We start from the raw sequence: 22,521 nt of genomic DNA, 5'->3' as shown, positions 1-22,521 counted from the left end.
TATTTAATTCAAGGACTGGTATAATCATTCATGGGTTTAGAAAATACATAGATATTTCACTTCTAATCATGTCCTGAACAAATCAAATAGTAACTCAGTTCAGTAACACATAAATATAGGGGTAATTACACCTAAATCTATTATGAAACCTTTCTCAATCAGTGACGTTACGACTTTTTTGATCGAGTTTATTCTTTATTTAGCATGAATGTATTTGTTTGAATTTGAATGTACTGAATGATGTAATAAATATCACACACTATTAAAATTTAAAAAAAAAAATTACACCTGGATGAATCACTCTGCAAATATGAATTATACCCTCAAAATCATAACGGGTATGATGGATGTAGAGGTATTGCACTTTGGTCCGCCACCTGAATTAATCCAACGAAAAACCATCTAAAGAGACATGAAAAGGTTACAGCATAAGCTATCTTCGTGTTTGAATTGATGGATTTAAATATATGAATTTCAAATTTCTTACAATAAATCATTAGAACTTGTTTGGAGAATCCCACATTAGAAATTTCGAATCTTTCAACTTTGCTGCTCGCAGCAAATTAGCAAGACAAGTAATATTGAAATGAAGTTGAAGCAATTTGTTGCTATGGAAATGGCAGAGTCTGGAAATTATATACACGGTTGAAGCACGGAGAGGTGGAGCTACTTGCGTATTCGAATGCCGGGGATGTCTTTCAGTCCCATTTTTAACGCAGTTTTCCGGTAGAGAGCAGGTGGCTTTTGTAAACCAATTGATGCTGAGAATTGGTTGGCCAACTCCACGAGTGAGGTTTTGTCCCTCCCAATTGCGGTGATCGAGTTATAATAACCGAGCCAGGCATGATAAGCTGCTTCTTTGATGCTAGGATCCATGTTTTCCATTGACTCTTCTATCTGCATTCGTATAGAAACAAATCAACAAATAATGACATCGTACAGCTCGAGAAGCAGCAGCCGAAGAGAACACAGTTTGCTTTCAGAGAGGGTCATGTTGAGGCATTGCAGAGTGAAATCATTTGATCAAAACTATGGATAAGAGATGGTGTACCTTTAGTTTTACATCAGGATCCAGATTTGGCGAAGGGCGCTTCTCAAGAGGTAGATCCTTTATCTCATCTAGGAAATATTGTTCCCATGGTGCAAGCAACAGAACCCCTTCACCTTCTTTGCCTTGTCGCCCTGTTCTTCCGAGTCGATGAATATATTGTCCTCGATCTGTGGGAATGCCAACCTGACAGTATCAACATCCTTGCATAAGTGACATGGTGATATGGTAATTGTTTTGATTGAAATAGATTTATTTGACAGAATCCTTGAGGAAATGCATGTACAGGAAAGCGACACTCCAGTGTCAAGTGGGGACATGGCTAAAATAGCTCGACTAGAAAGGAGATACTGTTAAATCTTTAAGAACTAGGAATTCCTAAAAGAAGCAAGGCACTGAAAATTGAGAGAAAAAATGATCAATCACTTTACCTGAATGACTAATGAAACATCAGGATAGTTCACACCTCGAGCAGAAACATCTGAAGTGATCAGAATCAATCTTCTAGCTTCCTTAAATTCGTCGGAGATCCGAGTTCGATGGAGTGGAGGCTTTTTGGAATGAATCTCTCTGACATTCAAATTCATCCCCCGGAAAAGGGAACACATGAGTGATGTCATCATTGCCGTTGCACAGAAAACAATAACCTGAGAAGAAGTCAAACAACAATCAGCAACAAAGGGGACAAAAAATTTCTGAATCATTTAGGCCACCTTTACTTTTGAGTTATTAGTTGGGATTAATTTTTTTTGTTTACTTTTGTTTTGAATTGGTATGATATTAGTAGCTAAAGCCCGCTACTGCAGCTGATTATGGTTGGATTACAATCCTAAAATTATCTATACCACTTAAATCGCATCACGCCAAGTAAAGAAGGCCTTATATGATTAAGACCTATTGCAAGTACCTTGTAGTCAAGCACTTCTGATATATGGCTCTTCAACAGATGATATACTACTTGAAGATGCTGGTCGTGCGGTGTAACAAGGTAAAATTGCTTAACCTGCTTGACAAGTGAAAGCTTGCACAGGTTAAAATGACTTCATATCTGGACCGAACTAAATATTAAAGAAAAACATGTAAAGAAATCGGTCTCTATCTTCAGTTGGTCCAGAAAAGATCAATATTCTGGCCTATAAGCTCCATACTCAAATAAAGAGGAATTAAATAGTATATCAAAGAGAATATTAGACTATTAAATCATAGAGTATACCTTAGCGTTAGTTTCCAAACACCCAAGCCCCACGGTATCTATATAAGCATGGTCCCTTTTCAGAACAAGTTGAGATATCCGACGGACCTGAAATTTTCACAATATGAAATTAAAACCAAAGAGCTTGCTAGGATGTCAACAGTACAAATACAGTAAAACCACATGTAACGAATTAGAAAACAAACAAGAGCTGAATATTTGGACCTCTTTTGGAATTGTAGCTGAAAAGAGTAAAGACTGCCTCTTGCGAGGCAAACAATCAACGATTTTCTCCATATCCTTCCTAAACCCCAGGTCTAGCAAGTGGTCTGCTTCATCAAGTATAAGCATCTGCAGTCCCATCAAGCGCACTGAGATGCCAGACTTGTTCTCAATGTGATCTAACAATCTACCAGGAGTAGCAACAAGTATCTGCAAACATCAGATCCTTAATAGAAGGATCTCACAACTATATTGAAGATGAGGATAGTAGGAGCGCCACATAGTTTCTAAGCAGCTCTCTCATGAAAGTTCCAATGTGCTAAATCAGATGTATACCTGGCACGGACCAGATTCTAGGCGTCTTTGATCAACTTTAAATCGTGTCCCTCCAACTAATGTTTGCACGCCTATGCTATCATGGTGCTTTAGGAGCACATTCGCTTCTGCAGAGATTTGACTTGCAAGTTCTCTGGTGGGGCAAAGAATAAGAACATACATTGGTGGGACCCGCTGTACTATGGCACCACTTGTTACCTTCAGAACTGTTTCAATAGCAGGAAGCTGTGTATGTTTAGCAGCATATCAAGAAACATAAATGGAAGGAAAAATGAGAAGAAACATAGAACTGCAAATGAATACTGTTGGTATATACCAAAAAAGCAAGACTCTTGCCCGTGCCAGCCCTAGCTTTGACTAAAGCATCCTTTCCTGCAACAAGTAGTGCGGAATCTGATCATTAGAAACAAACCAAGGAACTGAGTTCTAAAGACTGAAGAAAAGGTATCATATTTTTTCCAAAGAAAACGAGAAGAAATGTGTAATACACTCACATACTCTGAAATTCCACAACGAAGAGGAATAGCAAATAGAGTATTAGAAACACACGGACACACACACAAAATACAAAAAGAATCCAGGTGTTTGCACCATCCTCTTTATCAGACGGCAAGTTTGATGAACACGAAACAAGTCATTGATCATTTTTACGATGCAAACCAGGAAAGATTTAGAATACCCGACAAACCAAAATGCTATACTTGCATCTGACTCCTATCTAGGTGCACCCTGGTTTCCAAGACCAAGACAACATAACCATCAGAGACGCTGCACCAGTGGATTATGAATATTATTTTGCTTCAACTTAATCTATAAACTAAATTATGAATCCTCTTTTCTTTCCAGATAGAGATTTTGATTTTTCGGACTAAGTGATGGGTCCATGCACATACAACAGGGAACAACTGAAATTCCATAACTAGAAACTTTGTTAATGACACTGTAGCCATTGGTAAAGCATACGTGAAGCTTCTCTCCTTTCCTAGAACAGCCAGTGGATTTCATGTGATATGAAGTGATGCAAGCAGCCCTTATTCATCGAGACTATAATATCATCTATGATAACCCTGAACCTCTGATCTAGTAACTATGCCAGCCAAGTCATAAAGTATAAAAACTGCACATCTATTAGAACTTCATCAGAGAGATTTTCGAAATGAAAAAAGATATCAATTACAACATAACCAGATAGTAGACTTAGTACAAGGTAGATCTGGATAGTCACATGATCATATTTTTTAAGAGAAAGAGTCACAGCACATATTTGCAAATACTACCTCAATCACATTGTGTTCCTGACTTCTAATTTGTTGTATATCAGATCATCATTGCTCTAGATGTTACTACTAGACCTCCATTCACTTAGACTAAATGGAAGTCATACAATCTGAAATGCAAATGACATAACATCTACTCCACTGCATAGCACAATTTTATTTCATATTAAAACCTTAATACTGGAATATCAAAATAAAACAAGGAGAATAGAAGAGGAAGGGACTATTGCAAAAGACAAAAGGGAGGCGGCAAGTATATAAAACTTTAGCATTGGAAGAGGAGCACTAAATGACTAAGCTATGGAGTAACAAATCGACTTAGGAGCTCTACAATTTGCTCATGAAATCTCACTTACTTAGAAGGCAAAAAAGCAAAAAAAGAAGTCAGAAATGTAACCACAAACCTTCGAGGCAGGCAGAAAGGGTCGCCTCTTGTACCGTGGTCATTTGCTCATAACCAGCCTCAGTAAGTGCTCGGATGGTCAGTGGAGACACATCACACTCATCAAACCTGATAAAGAACAATCCACCTCTATTATTACCAAACAATTCAAGTAAATAGAAAGTTTTAGGCATAGGAATAAGAAGATCACACAACTCATAAATTAAATACTACTGACCTTTTCGTACTAAGAATTGATTCCTCTTCATCTTTTTCTTTTCCATCCTCCTGCATGCTCTTCCTCTGACTGACCTCCTGCCGAATTGCCTCAACCTGCTGAGATAAATCATCCTCATCTTCCAAAAAATTCAATGGCACTCGTTTCTTGTACTTCATATCATACTTCCCCAATGCTGCACTACTACTCAAGATCTTCCTGCTACTTTCCAATTCCTTATCATCGTCGTGATCATCGGTGTCATCATCATCAGATGAATCCATTTCACCACCTCGAAACCTTGGCCACTTCACCCTCCCACCACAACCAGACCTCACTTTGGCATCCGCGTCATCATCAATCAGAGATTTTTGGCATTCTCTGGAAAAATTCGACCTTTTACCCATTGTACTTGTAGCACCCACAGAATAATAACACTTCAAATTCAACACATCGCTTACACCCATCAAAATCCCACGCCTACAACTAGCCACTAAACCAAATCCATAACTCATCGTCCTCAAGTACTCATTTCCAAAATCACCAAAGAGATTCCCACTTCGCCTGGCATAAGTAGAAAAATGCCTCGGTTTAGCTATATTACCACTCACATTCTTGGAAAAGTCACTCTTTTCAGTATTTTCCCCAATACGAAAACTCGACCTCTCAGCAATCAACCTCTGCATATCAATAGGGTCACCACTAAATCGGCTTTTCCCCGGTTTATTCGAAGGAATTTCCAAGGGGCCATCGTTTTCATTCCACAAATCCTCAGCTCCTTCCTTCATAAACCGATCAGCAAGAGCCTTGACATGGTCTTGGGGCGTCAACGGGCCGTAATCGAGCTGGTTCTGGTTGGGCTTTTCCCTGCTCGAGATGGGGTTTTCAGCAGACACAAGTTTGGCCCGAATTTCTGACCGGATCCTTGCCTGATAAACTTGTTTTTCTTGCTCGAGAAGACGTTTCTCTTTCTCTCGGGCTTTTTTCTCGTGCATGCGTTTCCATTGCCACTTGTTGAGCCCGCCAGGAAAGGTTCGAGGCCCGCCGCCCATATACCGGAGGAAGATGAACCTACTGTGGAGAGTTCTTGAAGGTTTGTGGAGAAAAATGGAGAAGAAATGCATTCTGCAAAAATTGGGGAAAAGGGGTTTCTAGCACGGGGTTTAGGGTTTAAGAGGACAGGTTTCTGATACTTGGCAAAACAATTTGATATTGCAGGAATTTGGGCCTTAAAATGAGTTTAGACCATTTTCTTACTTTGCCTTACTCTTGCAGTCTCACCACACCAGAAACAATATGAATTTTTATTATAATTAATTATTTTAATTAAAAAATATAAAATATATCAAATATAAGCAAAAGCATTAGTTATAATTAAAATTATGATAAATATTTTAGTTATAGCAAAAAAATTATGACAAATATTGATTAATCATAATAAAAATTTAAAATTTTGTATTAATTTTATTTTATTATAATTTAAAAAACATGGTCATTTATAATATGACAAAAAATCATTTTGTTTTGTAGCGCGAGTTGCACTGATTTGCTGAGAAAAGAGAGATCAGATGGTATGATGAATTGGTGAGTGGATTTCTCAAGATTTTTAGGGGTTAAGATGAGCAAATTTTGGGTACCAGAACATACATTTGCGCTCAATAAGCACTGAGACAGACTTCATTTGCAACCTTAACAAGACAACATTAACAGTTGGAATTGGTGTCTGAGCGGCAAGAGTTTCGAGACCTTCTGTACTACATCTGATTGTAAAGCACAGAAATCACATAATGTAAGAGATTTGAATCAGACAATGTGCAGAGTGGAGCAATGGAAGCTTTGACTCCACACATGTATGTATTTGAGAGACAGTATGGTACAAAAGTAAATTTCCTTCTTGCAAAAGCAGTAAGCAAAGCACCATTGATGACATTAGTTTTTCCGACCACTTCTTCACTTATGTACACTCTGCTAACCCTCCTTTGCCATTAACGACCAACCGCCTTTCCAACTCTGAAAATTTTAAGCATGGAAGTATTTGAATTTAAAAGAATTTTGAATGTCTTCGTATTAAACGTGTATAAATTATTATATAAACAACCCTAAATAATTTATGATTCCTACTTTCAAATTCATGAGTCTAAATGCATCCTTCGAATTTGGAGAAATAATTTCAAAGAAATTTGTATTAAAAGATTATTGACAAAACACAACTTAAATTTGTTTTTAGGAATGTAAAATCTATAATTGGAAATTCTTCGATTCAAACACAATATTAAACTATCAAAAATCCTTAGCCATTCATCGAACTACTCCATTCAAGAAAAGATGCAGGCACTACAAGAAGACAGCATACGTTTCGCAACCAAGGCATACGTACGGCATCATCTACCACAACCAAAACTGCAAGAAAACTAGAAGCACAAACGACTGTCAAGATTTGGACATCATTAACCGACCAAAATCAGTGCCTACGTACTTGATCGGACTAAACCCTAAAAAACATAAGAACCCAACAATCATCTAATCTTTTCAATAATGTCGGAAATGACCTCCTCCATGTCCAAATCTGTCATTGGCTTATAGGGCCTCTTCATATCCAGCAGACTGAGGAAAACCTCCCCGCCTTCCTCCCGAATCTCGAAGCAGCCCCTCCTCGGCTTCTCAGGGTTGACCACCACTTTGACTCCGGCGACGCCCTTCTCCAGCCCTTCCTTCACCTGAATAGCCCTAGTCTTGAACCTGCTGCATTCTGTGCTGCGCTCAATGATTATGGTTTTGCCGCCGCCGCCACCATCCGCCGCTTGCTCCAGTGGTGATTTGGCTTCGCCTTCTGGCTTGACAGCGGTGGCGGTGGTTTTGCCCTTCTTTCTCTTCGGTGGTTCAGCGTCTGCAGCAGGCGGAGCGACGGTGGAGTTTGCGAGGCGTCGTGTAACCCTGGTGGCGGCGGAGGAGGAGGAGGAGGAGGAGTCGCCGGCGGTGGTTTGCTTCCTCTTTGGTGCCATTTTTGAAATTGAAAAAAATGAAGGAAAAAGGGGTTGTGGTGGTTTTAGGGTGAGTGAGGATGGGAAAGTGATAAAAGTAAGTTTTATGGTTGGCTTTTGGGGTTCTCCAGTCTGATCTGGTTCGTTCATTGGTAGTTTTCCCGCTCTTTTGGACGGAGAAGATTGTAGTAATTGTCCCAGGCTCTGGGGTTCTTGAAAATGGGCATATTATTTTTTAAATATGCCAAGTGGATTACATGTAATAAAACTTTTTTGCTTGAAGCAAAAAAATAGTTAGAAGTTGATGGAAAGAATTATAATGAAACATATATTAGTTTTCACTCACAAGCAACAATTTTGTACACTGCGATATTATCATAATACGCATAAATTGATTTTCTTTTTCTTTTGAAATGTAATGTTTTGATTTATATATTTTATTATTTTTATATAGAATATATTTTAAAACGTGAAAAATTATTAAGTATGTACATGTGGACAACGTGTCACAATGACTAATCATTAAAGTTGATGAGTGTAGAGTAACTATCTTGTTTGGTTTAAGTAAGATGAAAAAAAAAGTAAAAGAGGGAGGGGGTGAAAAGGTAAGAAGAGAGAAAGAATAATCATTTTTTTTTAATTGTTTGATATAATTCATAGGGGAATAAATCTCATTTTTTTTTTGTTTGGTACAAAAAAAATAAATTGAGAAGAATAAATTAATTTTATAATTTTACTATTGAATTATTTTTTTATTTTATATTAAAAATAAATAAACTAATATTACACTAAAATAATTTTATTATATAAAAAAGGATTACACTTTGCCCTTTGACCCATTCTTATTGCAACATTTACCCCTCTAAATTAACAAATATAACGCTTACCCCTACAACTAAATATTTGAACAATATTACCTTTATATTATTATATATATATATATATATAGTTCAAAGAATTCTTTCTTTTTTTTTAAGTTTAAATAATTTTTTTCTTAATTAAAAAAATATATTTTAATTATAATAAAGTAAAATATAATCAGTAAATTAAATAGTTTGAATTTTATTATATTTTGCATATTCAAAGGTAAGTATACACCAAATAAACTTTCATGAAAAGATTTTACTAATTTAGTAATTAAATTAAGTTATTAACTATGTAACCTTTTTACTTACATATTTATTTTTTAAATATATATTTTAAAGAAAGTATAATAAAATATATTTATCGAATTTTATCCTAAAAGTGTTTAACATTTGGTTAAACATATATATTGTCAATTTCTTACAGCAGATAGAATCCTTCATTATGTTTGGATTTGTGTTTTAGTTGTTTTATTTTATGTTTTGAAAATAGAGAGAGAAAGATAGAGATAAGTGGGTGTGTAATAAAATATTTTTCTTATTTTATATAAATTTATTTTATCATTTTAGAATATTTGTCCTATTTTTGTTTGAACTTATTATATCTTATTTTATTATTCTAGTTATATTATTATATTAATATATTCAACGTATTACTCAGTTTATTGAGATATTAATATGAGTATATAATACTTAACAAAATTTTCATTAAATACTTTGACGAAAAATTGGAACCCGATGTTTTGTTGTTACTGTAGACCGCAACAATATAGGACTTAATATATGTTGTTACTGACCTTTTGCAAATTAAACAAATAACAAATATTTTCCTAATGAAACTTTTCTTATATATTTTCATATATTAATATATATGCAAAAAGGTGTATCTTCATCCTGATAAGAATAATTTGATTAGAAAAAAAATTATTTGACATATAATGAGTTAATTTGAGATAACTACAAATTTTTATTTAATTTTTTTTTGTAAATATCAACAAATTCGATGAATTTTAACTAACACAATGAACTATTTGTTATATGAAAATCAACGTTAGATATACGAAATGTAATTTTCAAAATTACATAAATTTACACGTAATTACATAAAACCTCAAACAAAAACCGTGTAATTGTCCCTAATTTATATTGGTGTAATTATCCCTAATTTATATTCACAATTTTAACCATTTTCTAGCTCGCAGGATGATTTTCGAAAAGTAAAGTAGATAAGAGCCCCCCCAAGTTGGAAGTGTTACAAAACTTTTTTAACTTGGTCTAATTAGACAAACACACTCTTATCTTTTTTAAAATTACAAATACATCCATAAGATGATAATTATAATTATATTACCACCCGTCTGGACAAAAACTTACACACAAACAACCCCTGTTGAGAATTACATCAACGCCTCCTCCTCAGAGAGTGTATATGTAATTTTGTAAAGAGCAAAAAACAAGATGTGTTTTTGCATAATTAGACCTGATGTCGATATAATTTACCCAGAAATAAAGTAAATCTTAATAGTTCTCGTCAGTAACGACAGCATAAGCCTTAATCAGAATGAACATCATATGACAGCACAAAATTTATACAGCAGGCGAGAAATAAAAAATGAAGCATTGATGTAAGATTACTTCTTTAGGTTCTCAGCAGACAAGTTACATTGCTGATTTGAGGGATCAAAGTAAATTCTCAGCAGACAAAGAATGTATGATTCCTTACCTTAAGTTCTACCAAAGACATAGATTGTCTCAAATTATGTCGAGGAGAAACCATCCAAGCAGCAGAAGCTGAAACGGAGGGACTGGATATCGTTTACTCGACCCTATTGGTGCATGTCAGTATAGCAGATTTCAGCTCTTCTTTCCCCAGGGAAGTTTGCACAATCACCTGAGCAAGTGAATGCATGTATGCATTAGAATGTCGCACGATCTTAGTGACATCAAAATAATTAAAAACATGTTTCTCCTCTGGTCTAAGTAATTTGTCTAATTGTACTGAAACGGACGGAAAGTAATGAGTATGAAGGTTTAACCTCTTGTACTCTATTTCCGGCTCGAGCGAGCAACTTGTATTGGTTCTCGAACATGGAGGCCATGTAAACCTGCAAAGAGCCCGGATTGGTTATAGAACCTGTAAAACCACAATCGTGTATTTAAGTTTCATTGTTTTCAATCGCGGATTTTCTCTACTCTTTACAAATGGAAGGGATAACAGTATTAATTTCAGTTTGTGCTTAATTAAGAGGGTGTTTGACTAAGCTTATTTAGTTATCTTATAAGATGATTTTGGAGCTTATGTTAAATCTTACTTGCAAAATAAGCACTTGAAATATTTGGATATAATAAGATTGTGGAGCTCATAAGATGTTAGTATTGATAATCTTGTAATTAATATGATCAAAATTGGAGTTTGATAAAATTTTAAAATTATAATAGCTTCTTACTTTTTTCAAAAGGAGCTTATAAGTTCACAACATCGTATTTTTAAATCTTATAAGCTCTTCTGTAAAAGAATTTATGAAACACTTTTCAACGTCTTATAAGTTTTCACACATTATATAAGATATTTTGAACTTTGAAGAGCTCGTAAGCTCAACCAAACACCCTCTAATCAATATGAATGATGTATGTTGATTGAAAGCTTTTCCTGATGCTGTCTACTTGATTAACATCACCTGAAACGTTGGCGCCAAACCAGGGCTCAAGAAATAGCGTCCTTTCGACACAGATTGGATTCCGTCAAACTGCTGTAGTTCTTTGATGAGTGATTCGACATCAGCCCACTACAGACATTTACAATTGAAAATCGTAAAGATTAGCCGCGTTCAAAACAAAATAAAATCGGAGGTGCCAAGATGTGAAGGAGGTAAAATGCTCGTAAAGTGAAGATTAAAATATAACCTCAGTGTCCGCCTGGGCTGCTTCAAGTCTACCATCCAAGGCTTCTTGATCACCAACCACAGCCTCCAAGGCCTCTATCAGCGGATCCGGCTGCCGCAGGAAAAAAGATGAAAATATTTTTATATATTGGAAACTTCCTTCCTAATAGGTAATCGTGTCATTTCCTATGGATTGGAGTTACCGACTTACCGTTATTTCCTTCAAAGATAAGAATATACGTTCGAGCGAAAAATCCAATTGGTGAACTTTGGCCTCAACAATCTGCAACCAAAGGCACTTTCTCGTTTAAAATTAGCATAAACAATGTCGGATTTCCCAATAAAATGTATGGTACGGGATTCAATCGTTAATCTGCCAGAAAAAGGAGTACCTGGCCAACTTTAAAGTAAGACGCGGGATCCAAAGTGGCATCCCAGGAGACTTCTGTCTGATGAATGAGCGCAGGTACGCCTTCAACCTAGCACAAAGATTTCAATGATACAAAGACATATTTCAAGTCATGGAGATAAACATTGGACAGAGTTTTCAGCTATTTCAGCAGTTAAACCATTTTGAAGTCCATTTTTCACCATGATATAGTCAAAGCACAAGCCAAAATATATTAGTATAAAAATAAAAAGAATCACGTCATGTGTGAAAATTTTTAGTTTACCTCAACAAAGACACCGAAGTATGTAATCTTCTTAATGCAACACTTAACTAGATCTCCAACACTGAGTCGTGCCTGCAAAACAGAATAGTCGAGAAACTTAAGCAATTGAACTGGGTGTTATGGTTTTATATCAGCTCTGCTTCTTTAATTCAATAGAAAATAATTATAACACCGAATCTTCCGGGAGAGTATATGATGGAACAAGAACAAGAGATGTACCAAGAAACTCACAGCAGGGGATATTTGAATGATTGAAAGAGACTCATTATGCTTTTGCCACACGTTAATAGACACAGATATGCATTAGGAGGCAGGCTTGTAATATCATTGTAAATTTAACCTTTCCTCTATGTGTATAACTGCTCCAAATAATGTTTTTTACCTACACAATAAAAGAAGAAAATTCGGAAGATAGGACCCTCAAGTAGCAGCAAACTTTAAAGGGGACCATCTGAAACACATTTTTTTATGGGTATGATATTGAAATTAATTTTGTGTAAATTGGCTTTTCATATCATAATCATTGGCGGGAGAACCACTTTTTGGTACTGGCCTTCAGCCTCTCTTCTCATTAACATCATTCTCTTGGATAATTGAATCTAACGGCCACAAAAAAGAATCCATTGTCTGCTAGATAATTGAATTTATGATGGAAAACCTTCAAAATCGGACTGAATGCAAACAAGATTAACTAAGAGAAACCATGACCAGCTGGAAGAAGGCTTACCATGAGACTTCTCTTCTTTTCGACCAATTCTTCCTTTTCTTTTGGTTTAATGGAAAATATTAGCTTCCGAGTATTTCTGTCAGCCAATACGACACCCACTTTGATTTTCTGCAATCATAGGGATAGTAAATAATTGTAATCCAATTTAAGATAAGGTTTTCGGCTCCAAATATGGCTGTCCGAACCTGACCGACAAAGGATGACAAGAATTTGAGTTTCTCTTGGTCATAGATCATGAGAAGATCCTCAAGTTTCATATCTGATGCTACTGTCCCGTCCGTATTACCAACAATTTCTGAATCTACCACCGACTCAGAGGAATCCATCATGCTAGCAGCTTCATAGTTACCAATTATCCCCAAGTTCTGTCTGTAGATGGATGGGTTTATACCTTTTCTTCTCAACCATGACTCAAAGGCTAAGAACTTCCACCTGGCAGCAAGATTGCGATAAGGTAAAAATCCTATCAACGAACCAAAGGATACCTGTAAGCAAAGCAGAAAAATCAAAACGGTAAATTTAAATGTTAAATGCAAGGTTGATGCTAAAATGATGAATTGGACAGCAGTAACAGATAACTCACAACAAATCCCCTGGTACTCGAGCTAATCAATTCCACTTCTTCCCTTTCTCCTGTTCGAACCAGCTTCTCCGCCCTAGCCCAGTCATCATCCTCTCGCTCCTATTGCATAGGCAAGAATCAGATTCCAGCATAAGACTTCCCACAAAGGACTAAAGATAATGGCCAACCTTAATGGGTGAATTTTCCTGGAATTTCTCAAGCTCTAAGGAAATTCCCAAGCTTTTAGGACTTGTAGGAATCACTTCCTCTCTAACTTTCTGGTCTGTTGCTTTCACAGAGCGATCTAATCTATGACACCGTATCATTCTCAAATGAGAGAAAAATATCAAGGAGTAGATATATGAATGTTACAGAAAAGCCATATCCAGCAGCAGAAAAGAGAGACACAGAGATAATGCATTACCTTTTTGGCTTTTCAATGAGCACACTATCCATAGACATCGCTGAGGTACTTCCTGGAGGCCCATCAGAAGCAAACGTCTTCCGACCAGACCACATATCAGCCTGCAATTCTTGAAAAAGAACCAAGATATTCAGTAAAAATGAAGTTTAGTCCTTCATGATCTATAGCAAATCCTGGTTTTATAACATAAGTAGTCAAACTACTCCAATTACCTGTTGCAGATCCCTTTTCTATTCCAGAACCTGTTACACTAGTTTCCAGGAATTGGTTGTCATTGCCGTCAGTGGAGGTAGCTACTTGATTATCTGAGTTGGAAATAGTTAAGTTACTGTCATTGGCAATGTTACCGGAGCTAGGGTCAATATACTCTTCGGATGATTCTTGTTCTGCCTTCTTATTGAAATTGAGCTGCATCAGCTCCGGCTTTTGGCGAAGTGCAGCAGCATCACTTCTTCCGGCAGACACAGTCCCATATTCCAGACTCTTATCTCCAATATTGCCATCTTTAGAATCAGAGTGAGCGTTCTCTTCCCCTGATTTAGGGCTAACTGTCATTGGTTCAGGCTTCTTTAACAATGTAATATCACTAAACCTCTCCTGCGGATTTTTCCCCATTTGCAGTGATAAGTTTGGCTTCATACTAAACCTTGAAGATTTTCCATCTCCATCATCATTCTCATAATATGAACTCGGTTTTCTCAAGATAACATTGGGAACACTGCTTTTATTCTCTTTTGTAGCCTTTGGAATTGTTTGCTTAGAATTTTTAGCATCTGATTCCACTGGTTTATTAGTCATACCAAAGTTGGTTCCTTTCTTAGGAACAGGCCGAACCAAATCTAATCCTTGCACAGATTTTGTTGACTTCTTTTCGTCTGAAAAATCAAATGGGACCTCTTTTATTTCTTCATCCAGTGCTTTTCCCTTCTTCTTATCCAATAACTTCTCTATTTCCAAATAAGACAAATCGGGATTCGATTTCCTGCCCATTATCTGTAAAATTCAAATAAAATGCAGCATATATTATAACAACCTAAACAAAACATTAATTTCAGGACAGCACAGCGCCATTTAGGTTTACGATTAACAAAGAAAAGCTCCTAGATATAATCAGAACAAAATGCAGCAGTTTTATTCTTTAGCAAACACTCACCATGTATTCACCTGTGCCTTAGAATATCAATAAGCCATTACATATAGAAACACAAACTACCACTTGTCTCCAAACACAGTTCAACGCAGAAATGCTAGTTAGTCACAACATAGAGCAAAAAAGTGTGATTCAATCATCCATGCACATTAATTTTACACCCTTTTCAATAGTAAAGCGCGCTTCATCACTTTCCCTCACAAACAAAGTAACCAACAGAAGAACTATCCCAATCCCGACATCAGCAGAGTAATGCTATCTTTTTCCATTCATTACCTAAAGAAGCAGCATCAAATGCAAAAATCGTTGTGCACCCCAATACAATTCAAGTCGGATAATCTCATAATCATTTGAATCTTCTACAGAAACACCCTTCATATGTTCTGCATAGGTAAAAAGCTTAATCTTTTGTTGCCAAGTTCCATTACTTCAACATTCGAAAACAACATATTTATGGAAAACACAATCAAAGCAGACAGGAGGAGTGCTTGTATAAGGAGAAAAGGAGGGACCTTGGCTAAGGTGATTTTGGGGTCTTCGCCGAGCATTCTACCGAACTTAAGCTCCATCTTGTCCCACTCATCGAGTTTCGAGTCATCTTTTGATGCAAAAACCAAAAGATTTCTGGGTTTTCTATAAGGAAAAGTCAGAATTCTTGATTTCTTGGCATGGGAAAAGGGCTGCAAGAATTGAATTGCAGAGTGACTGTTGGCAGTGAGAGTGGTGCTGAGTGAGAGACCATCCATTCTTGAGAAACTAAGAGAAAATTCATCAGATAAGAGCGTTACGCATTGAGATAATTTGTGCGTTTTCGCGTTTTTTCTCTGAAATTTTCGGTCTCTATTGAGGTTGAAGATTGGTGAAGAGCAGCAGCAGCAGCATGAAGAACAAGAAAGGGAGTTTTATCAATTATCCTCGCCCCTCGGGATGGATAGGCACGTGATTGGCACGTGAACTGAATCCTTTCGCATATTCATCTTTATACTTAGTTATTTCTGTTAAATTGGAGATAATAATCATCTCCGAATAATAAGTCTTACTTTTGTGAATTTTCTTTTCTCTTTTTTGCTTTCTTTGAAACGAAAATGAAATGGCAGAGGCATTTATGCCAGCCAAGAATCCTTTAGGTTTCGCTCCATAGATTTATTGGGAAGAATTGCATATATCATTTGTGTCGGTCAAGATTACCATAACTAATTTACGGTAATAAAAGTCAAGGTTGAATTATATAAGAATCAACACGCATGATAGAACGTAACGCTTTGACAAGAATCGAATTCATATTTTGGGTATGACAACGTTCAATTTTAACTAATAAAGTACAATAATTTGTGATTTTGTAAAATAATTAGCAGATTTGGATGGATACAATAAATTATTGATCTCAATATCACTAAGTAATGAATAATGTGCCCAAGGTTTTCTTAGCTTTATATCCCTTTTTACTTTTTGTTATATTATTAACATTTTGTAAAAGAAAATGCACTAGTATTTTGCCTTAGTTCATTAACATTTTTATTAATTAAAAATGAGTGTTTATTAGTTTTTTTTATTGAAAATAAATTAAAAAAATATTTGTTATTCACAATTTTCACTTTTAAACTATTTAAATGAAATCGATTTAAGTCAGAATTATGAATAATTTCCTACCAACTTCTACATCTTACTATAAAATTATAAATATTAAGTTGTTCCAAATACTCAAACCTTAGTTTTTTTTTCTTTTCTCTTTTCTCACTTTTAACTTTTACTTTCAAATACTCTTAATTTTTAGTACAACTAAACTTATAATTTTTTTGGCAATTTATTCTCATCACAAAATTAGAAGTTACTGTGAAAAGATATGTATGGGTGAATATATTTGGTTGGAAGAAGTTTTGCAAAACATTGAAAAGATTGATGAAAATTGAATCGAAACATACCGGAATGTTCGCCTTGAGGAGGGGAGTTGATGGGTATACATCTCGGCCGGTGGGTCTTCGGAACGGCGACAATGGAGTCGAAATCAAAGGTGGAGAGAAGATGTTTTTTTTTGCCGTAGGAAGTCGTTCTTTTGCCTGAGTATTCTGTAATTAGTTGCAGAGTTAGAGTGGGCCACATTTGCAAAATAAAGTAAAACAGTCTAAAATATGGCAAAAAACAGTAAGACAAAGAGATCCAAACATATAAAATTTTTGGCCATCTTTGAGATGGGCCAAACACAAAAACAAACATAGTGTACAAATTTCTTTCGGGTTCTTAATGACACAAAAACAATGTATCAATTGGTCTAAGATTGAGGTTTATAACTAAGTTTGGGTTATGGGTTTGAGTTTCATCGGATGTGTGTGTGTTTGTTTTATTTTATTTGAATTATTTTAACGGATAATCACGCTCCCCCTCCCATGAGTTTTGGTTTAATTACACGCAGATTCCATGTGATTTCAAAATTACATTGAATAAGTCCCCTATTGGTAAAAAATCACTAAATTTATTGATATTAACAAAAAAAAATTGAATGAAAATTAGTATTTACCCTCGATTAATTTATTAGTGACTTATTGCAAGTCAAATATTTTTCTTTTCAATTAAAATGCTCTTATGATGGTGAAAATATACCTCATCACATGTATTAACACATGAAGACGTATGAGGATAATTTGATAATAAAAATATTTATTTGACTTATAATAAGTCAGTAATATGTCAATCAAGGGTAAATATAGATTTTTTTCTTAATTTTTTTTATTAATATCAGCAGAATCGATGGATTTTGGCTAACGGGGACTTATTTATGAAATGAAAGCAACATTATAAATGTAATTTTTCAAACCACAGAGAGTCTATGTGCAATTACATCAAATTTCAGGGAAGAAGAGTGTAATTATCCCTTATCTTAATTTGATTACAATCATGTTGATATATTAGCTGAATCGAAAGTTATTGTAATTTAATGTTTAAGATTCTTAGTATATTAATGTGGGTTGAATCGATGTAATGCTATATATTAATAATAATAACTTAAAATTTTAAAAAAATACAAAATACTGAAATCATTATTTCCAAAACAATACCCAAACTCATACTAATATTAGAAATAAAACTATTTATTAGTATGAGATTACAATGACCTCTAATCTCCACTCAAATTTGCTTTCCCTTTTGTGGATTTACTATATTTTCATGTGCTTCACATTCCATGACCTTAATATCAGGCTCATCAAATCACCTGCTCCACTACTTGCCTAATATAACTTCAACTTCTGCAATTGCATAAAAAGCCTACATTTCTACAATAAAAACAACACACATATATACATTAGGGATTATTAGTTTGGTGGACAAACACTTCTGAAATTAAAATTTGCACCGGTGACATTGTTCCGCCAAATAATAATCGTTCTCGATTTTTTAAAAAATAACGACAGGATGACGCAGTTTGGCACGACGAAGAAATGCACCGCCTGCGATAAAACCGTGTATCCTGTGGAGATGATGTCCGCCGATGGAGTTCCTTATCATAATACCTGCTTCAGGTGCAGCCACTGCAATGGCCGTCTCACGGTATGCATGCGTGGGCGCATTTTATTTTATTTTATTTTTTTTATATATATATATTTGTGATTACACGACATAAATATGATCTTTTGTTATGGCTATTAGTCGTAGTTGTGTATAATGTAGGAAATAAGCATATGGTGATATCTACGTTGTGTATGTAATTATTTATTTCTTTGTTCTTTTTTTACTTTATTGCAAAAGATGAGCAGCTACTCTGCTGTGGATGGAAAACTGTACTGCAAGCCTCACTTTGAACAACTTTTCAAGGAAACAGGCAGCTTCACTACCAAGAAATTCCAATCATGTAAGAATATTTAAATCCCAATTTCGAACACATATTTATAAATATGTTTGCAATACATGCATGCAACCCTCATTTAATATTATTTTTTTTTTTTTGGTCAGCTGGGAAGCACGGAGAACTGGTAAATAAACTCATAATTCCATGCATTAAATACTTTGATTATTTGCATATATACGTTTTTTGTGGATTTTGTTGTCCAAATATTTGACATTTTAATTAATATTGTTTTTTGCTGCTATATATATATTTGGTGTTATGTAATAACAGAATAGGACTCCTAGTAAAGTCTCCAGCCTTTTCTCTGGCACCCAAGAGAAATGTCAAGTCTGCAAGAAGACAGTTTACCCTCTGGAGAAGGTACATATGACACGTTGTTTTTGCAAGTGCGACAAAAATATTAGTTATAGTTAAAAATCAACACAAATGTTGATCAACTGTCGTGGTGATCGGAACTTAAGTTTTCACATTCGACAGGTGACGGTGGAGGGCGAATTCTACCATAAGTCATGCTTCAGGTGTGCTCATGGAGGTTGCAATCTGACAACCTCATCATACGCGGCGCTGGACGGCATTCTCTACTGCAAGCCCCACTTTGCGCAGCTCTTCAAGGAGAAGGGCAGCTACACTCATCTCACCAAGGCTGCATCCCTCAAGAGAAACGCGTTGGCTCAAGAAGCAGGCCTGGTCGGACCCGATGATCAGCCTCCGCCGCCTGAAAACCCCGTCGAGCTTGAACAGGACGTGTAAATACTTTAAAGTTTTTGCTTTTTTGTTGTTATTGTTATTGTTGTTGTTGTTGTAATTCTACTGGACGTTGGATCATTGAATGTTCATTTGTTTCCTTTTATTTTCTGCATTCTGTAACAGAGTTGCCGAGCTTGATTTTGTGTTTATTGGAATAATAATCGGCGAGTTGTATTTTATTTGAATTCTCATATTGATATTTGATTTAATTTTTTGTATGTATGATCTTGGGTTTTTTTTTCCTCACGTGAATTGTATGGGTGATTTATTTGTTGCATGGTTGTGTTGGATACTGATCGGATTTTTTATTTCGAATTTTGTAGTATTTTGTATTTTGTCAAAATATATAAATTACGTGTATAACATTTTTTTGTAAATAAAGTAATGATGTAATATTTTATACGTGGCATGTATATATTAATTGAAATAGAAGATTCAACGAGACTCGTAATTAAAAATCCAATCTAATTGAATTTGGATTCGATTTTCTATTTAAATTATGGGAGTTAATGCAATTTATCCGGTCCATTGAGCAAAAAATATAATTTTATATTTTCAGAAGAGGCCAACGTTTAATTAATTCTATATTATATTATATCTTATTCCATTAAATATATATATATACAACGTATATAATTTTTTTTCTAAAAAAATAAAAACAATAATAATAATATGGTTAATTATATTAAGATTTCCTCTAAAAATAAAAAATTACAATTCCCCATAAAAAAAGAAAAAGGTTTTAAATTACATTTATACTCCCTCTAAAAATTTATTATTTACACCTAATTTCTTTCTTATTATGATTTGAACGAAAAATAACAGTATTAGCAAAAAAAATTATATAAATAATCAATTTACCCCTTATTTAATATTTTATATGTAATAATTTTGTACTAAAATAGAAATGTGAGAGTAAAATTAACTATTTCTAAAATGCGGTGCCAAAGTGGGAAATTTTCTAAAATTTTAGGACTGAAGGTGGAATTTTCCATTTTGAAAATAGAAAGAAATCTAAAATAGAATTCAAATTCTTTGCAATTTCCTGTAATTTTTCGAAAATTGTAGACGATGATGAATGAGAATCAAGCGCAAGGGCGTTATCCGCCGGGGGTTGGCTACGGCGGCGCTCTATACGCGGAATACCAGAACTGTAAACCGCACCTGCAGCCACCGGAACGGGACGGAGCCTACAGAATGTGCCGCAACGGTGGATGAGGCCCAGTCCTATTGCCTCCACCGTTTCTGATTCTTCTGATGAAGTTGAAACAAATGTGCGGTCGAAGCCATCGGCTACACGTAAAATTTCTAAATTTTACTTCATTTGACAAAAGACTTCTGTTTTCCATTTCATTTTGTCTATTGCATTTCTGTTTCATTTGCTTGGATGTTAATTTTAGGTGGTTGTGTTGCGGATTGGTAGATATAGAAATTAGGATCTGCACACTCCTTCATATTGGTAAACTCCATTTTCTATTTGTGCTTACACCAGTAAATATTGAAACTTTGGGTTTATTTGTTTCCAGAATTTTGGGATAAGATCGCTGGAAAGGAACAGATGACCTGAAACTCGAGATTTCATTCACTTGGTGCACGTAAGATATGATATAAATTCTGAGTATTGGCTTCCGCTAACCAATTAGTTTTTCCGTTTTGGGCATTTAGCTCTCAAGATTGGAAGGCACATTTGATGATCCCGCCTCCTGACACCCGGTACAAGACTGAGGTGTGATGAAAATTCTGTTCTATGCACACAAGTTTCTTATAACTGTACTATTCTTTTGGGCTCTTGGCAGCGATGAGAAGTTTTCTTCACAGATTCTTGTAATCTGCATTATGATAACTTTGTAAATCTGGTAGAGAAAGGAACTCAATTTTTATGTGATTTATTCACACACCTATGGAGAATCCTCCTAGACGTGGTGTTAATATTTGGTAATCTTATATGACACCCAAGTATGAGAATATAAAGCCTTAACTAATAAAGTAGGTATCAAAGAGAATACTGTTAATTCAATTGATCTTGTATATGGTGTGGATGTCCCCTTCTTTCTTCCTTCTAGTTTTCATCTACCTTTCCATTTCGTTATTCACTTCCCTTTCTCATATCTTCTATCATTCACCAAACTTTGCCTCGCATTAATAACAGGACAATTAGCAGAGCACGGAGGCTGGATGCAGTAGTGGGATTAGCTTTCTAATCCTCCAGATTTCTCTACCCTTCCAGTAAATATACTCTTATCCTTTCTTTTATCCGAAGTTATGAGAACCAGCCTTACCACCAGGTGCTGCCATCAACTTGCTGCAGTCAAGGCTGGACTTTACATATTCGACCAATGCCATTCCACAAACGAAATAGCATACTTGTATTGCAATTTCAAGCCAAAGATGGAAGATCATGGTTCCTTTTCTTTTTGTGTCACTAAAATGCCTCTATATCTCCTACAACTTACTATTGCTAGGTCTCAGATTTCACCTCCATCTTGGTTAGTTCCTCAATTGGTTACAAAACATTAATGCACGTCGGGTACTAGATACCATGCACAAATATGACACTTGGATATGCATGCATGCACACATATATATGGTTCCCACAAAGACACGCGGAACTTAACTGCATATGTGGCAGGTGAAAAAAGCGGTCATCATCTATTTATCTTTCCTTGAAATATTCTCAATTAGGCGTTTCATTTCAAGGGATTTGCGTTGAATAAAAGAGAATATTTTTGTTGAATTTAGCCCGCTTGGGAACTAAATTGGCGTTAGTAGCTTGTTTTCTTCGCGGCATCACGGGATATGTCTTCTTTCAATCAGGATGTCACAGCGACGAAAGGAAATGAATTCGAAGATTATTTTCTGAAACGTGAGCTCTTGATGGGAATATATGAAAAGGGGTTTGAAAGGCCTTCTCCCATCCAGGAAGAAAGTATTCCTCTTGCTCTGACTGGAACTGATATTCTTGCCCGAGCTAAAAATGGTACTGGAAAGACTGCTGC

General features: G+C 35.4%; 4 protein-coding genes and 1 long non-coding RNA gene across 7 annotated transcripts; 2 read left to right on the top strand and 3 right to left on the bottom strand.

The window, feature by feature from the left end:
• On the bottom strand, nt 390–5,896 carry LOC105164120 (probable DEAD-box ATP-dependent RNA helicase 48). 2 transcript variants are annotated; one of them, XM_011082692.2, is made up of 10 exons: nt 4,696–5,896; nt 4,480–4,586; nt 3,115–3,170; nt 2,799–3,023; nt 2,466–2,672; nt 2,262–2,348; nt 1,956–2,054; nt 1,480–1,695; nt 1,052–1,234; nt 390–897 (listed from the first exon to the last, which is right to left on the bottom strand). In XM_011082692.2, exons 1-10 carry the CDS (start codon nt 5,796–5,798, stop codon nt 667–669), a joined length of 2,514 nt encoding a protein of 837 aa, XP_011080994.1. In that variant the 5' UTR covers nt 5,799–5,896; the 3' UTR covers nt 390–666. The 2 variants fall into 2 exon arrangements, with proteins under 2 accessions (XP_011080994.1, XP_011080995.1); XM_011082693.2 differs by having other exon boundaries at nt 397–897; nt 1,956–2,051; nt 4,696–5,895.
• Nucleotides 6,947–7,676, bottom strand: LOC105164237 (selenoprotein H). The gene has a single exon (XM_011082850.2). The coding sequence runs from the start codon at nt 7,674–7,676 to the stop codon at nt 7,191–7,193; it is 486 nt and encodes a 161-aa protein (XP_011081152.1). The 3' UTR covers nt 6,947–7,190.
• On the bottom strand, nt 10,050–15,830 carry LOC105164119. The gene is made up of 14 exons (XM_011082691.2): nt 15,450–15,830; nt 14,000–14,780; nt 13,788–13,896; nt 13,552–13,672; nt 13,385–13,483; nt 12,987–13,286; nt 12,802–12,909; nt 12,075–12,146; nt 11,793–11,879; nt 11,612–11,683; nt 11,423–11,512; nt 11,197–11,304; nt 10,555–10,623; nt 10,050–10,409 (listed from the first exon to the last, which is right to left on the bottom strand). The coding sequence occupies exons 1-14, from the start codon at nt 15,681–15,683 to the stop codon at nt 10,335–10,337; spliced, it is 2,325 nt and encodes a 774-aa protein (XP_011080993.1). The 5' UTR covers nt 15,684–15,830; the 3' UTR covers nt 10,050–10,334.
• On the top strand, nt 18,188–19,710 carry LOC105164118 (LIM domain-containing protein WLIM2b). Its single transcript, XM_011082690.2, has 5 exons — nt 18,188–18,480; nt 18,679–18,781; nt 18,883–18,902; nt 19,049–19,138; nt 19,256–19,710. Exons 1-5 carry the CDS (start codon nt 18,346–18,348, stop codon nt 19,526–19,528), a joined length of 621 nt encoding a protein of 206 aa, XP_011080992.1. The 5' UTR covers nt 18,188–18,345; the 3' UTR covers nt 19,529–19,710.
• On the top strand, nt 20,487–22,515 carry LOC110011281. 2 transcript variants are annotated; one of them, XR_002287217.1, is made up of 4 exons: nt 20,487–20,824; nt 21,052–21,251; nt 21,675–22,011; nt 22,340–22,515. It is a non-coding gene; the product is annotated as an uncharacterized LOC110011281 (long non-coding RNA). The 2 variants fall into 2 exon arrangements; XR_002287218.1 differs by having other exon boundaries at nt 20,493–20,824; nt 21,675–21,751.

Source organism: Sesamum indicum, linkage group LG6 (genome assembly GCF_000512975.1).
Source record: "Sesamum indicum cultivar Zhongzhi No. 13 linkage group LG6, S_indicum_v1.0, whole genome shotgun sequence".
Taxonomy (NCBI): domain Eukaryota; kingdom Viridiplantae; phylum Streptophyta; class Magnoliopsida; order Lamiales; family Pedaliaceae; genus Sesamum; species Sesamum indicum.
The sequence above is the reverse complement of the archived record's forward strand: the minus strand, read 5'-3'. Positions and strand labels throughout refer to the sequence as shown.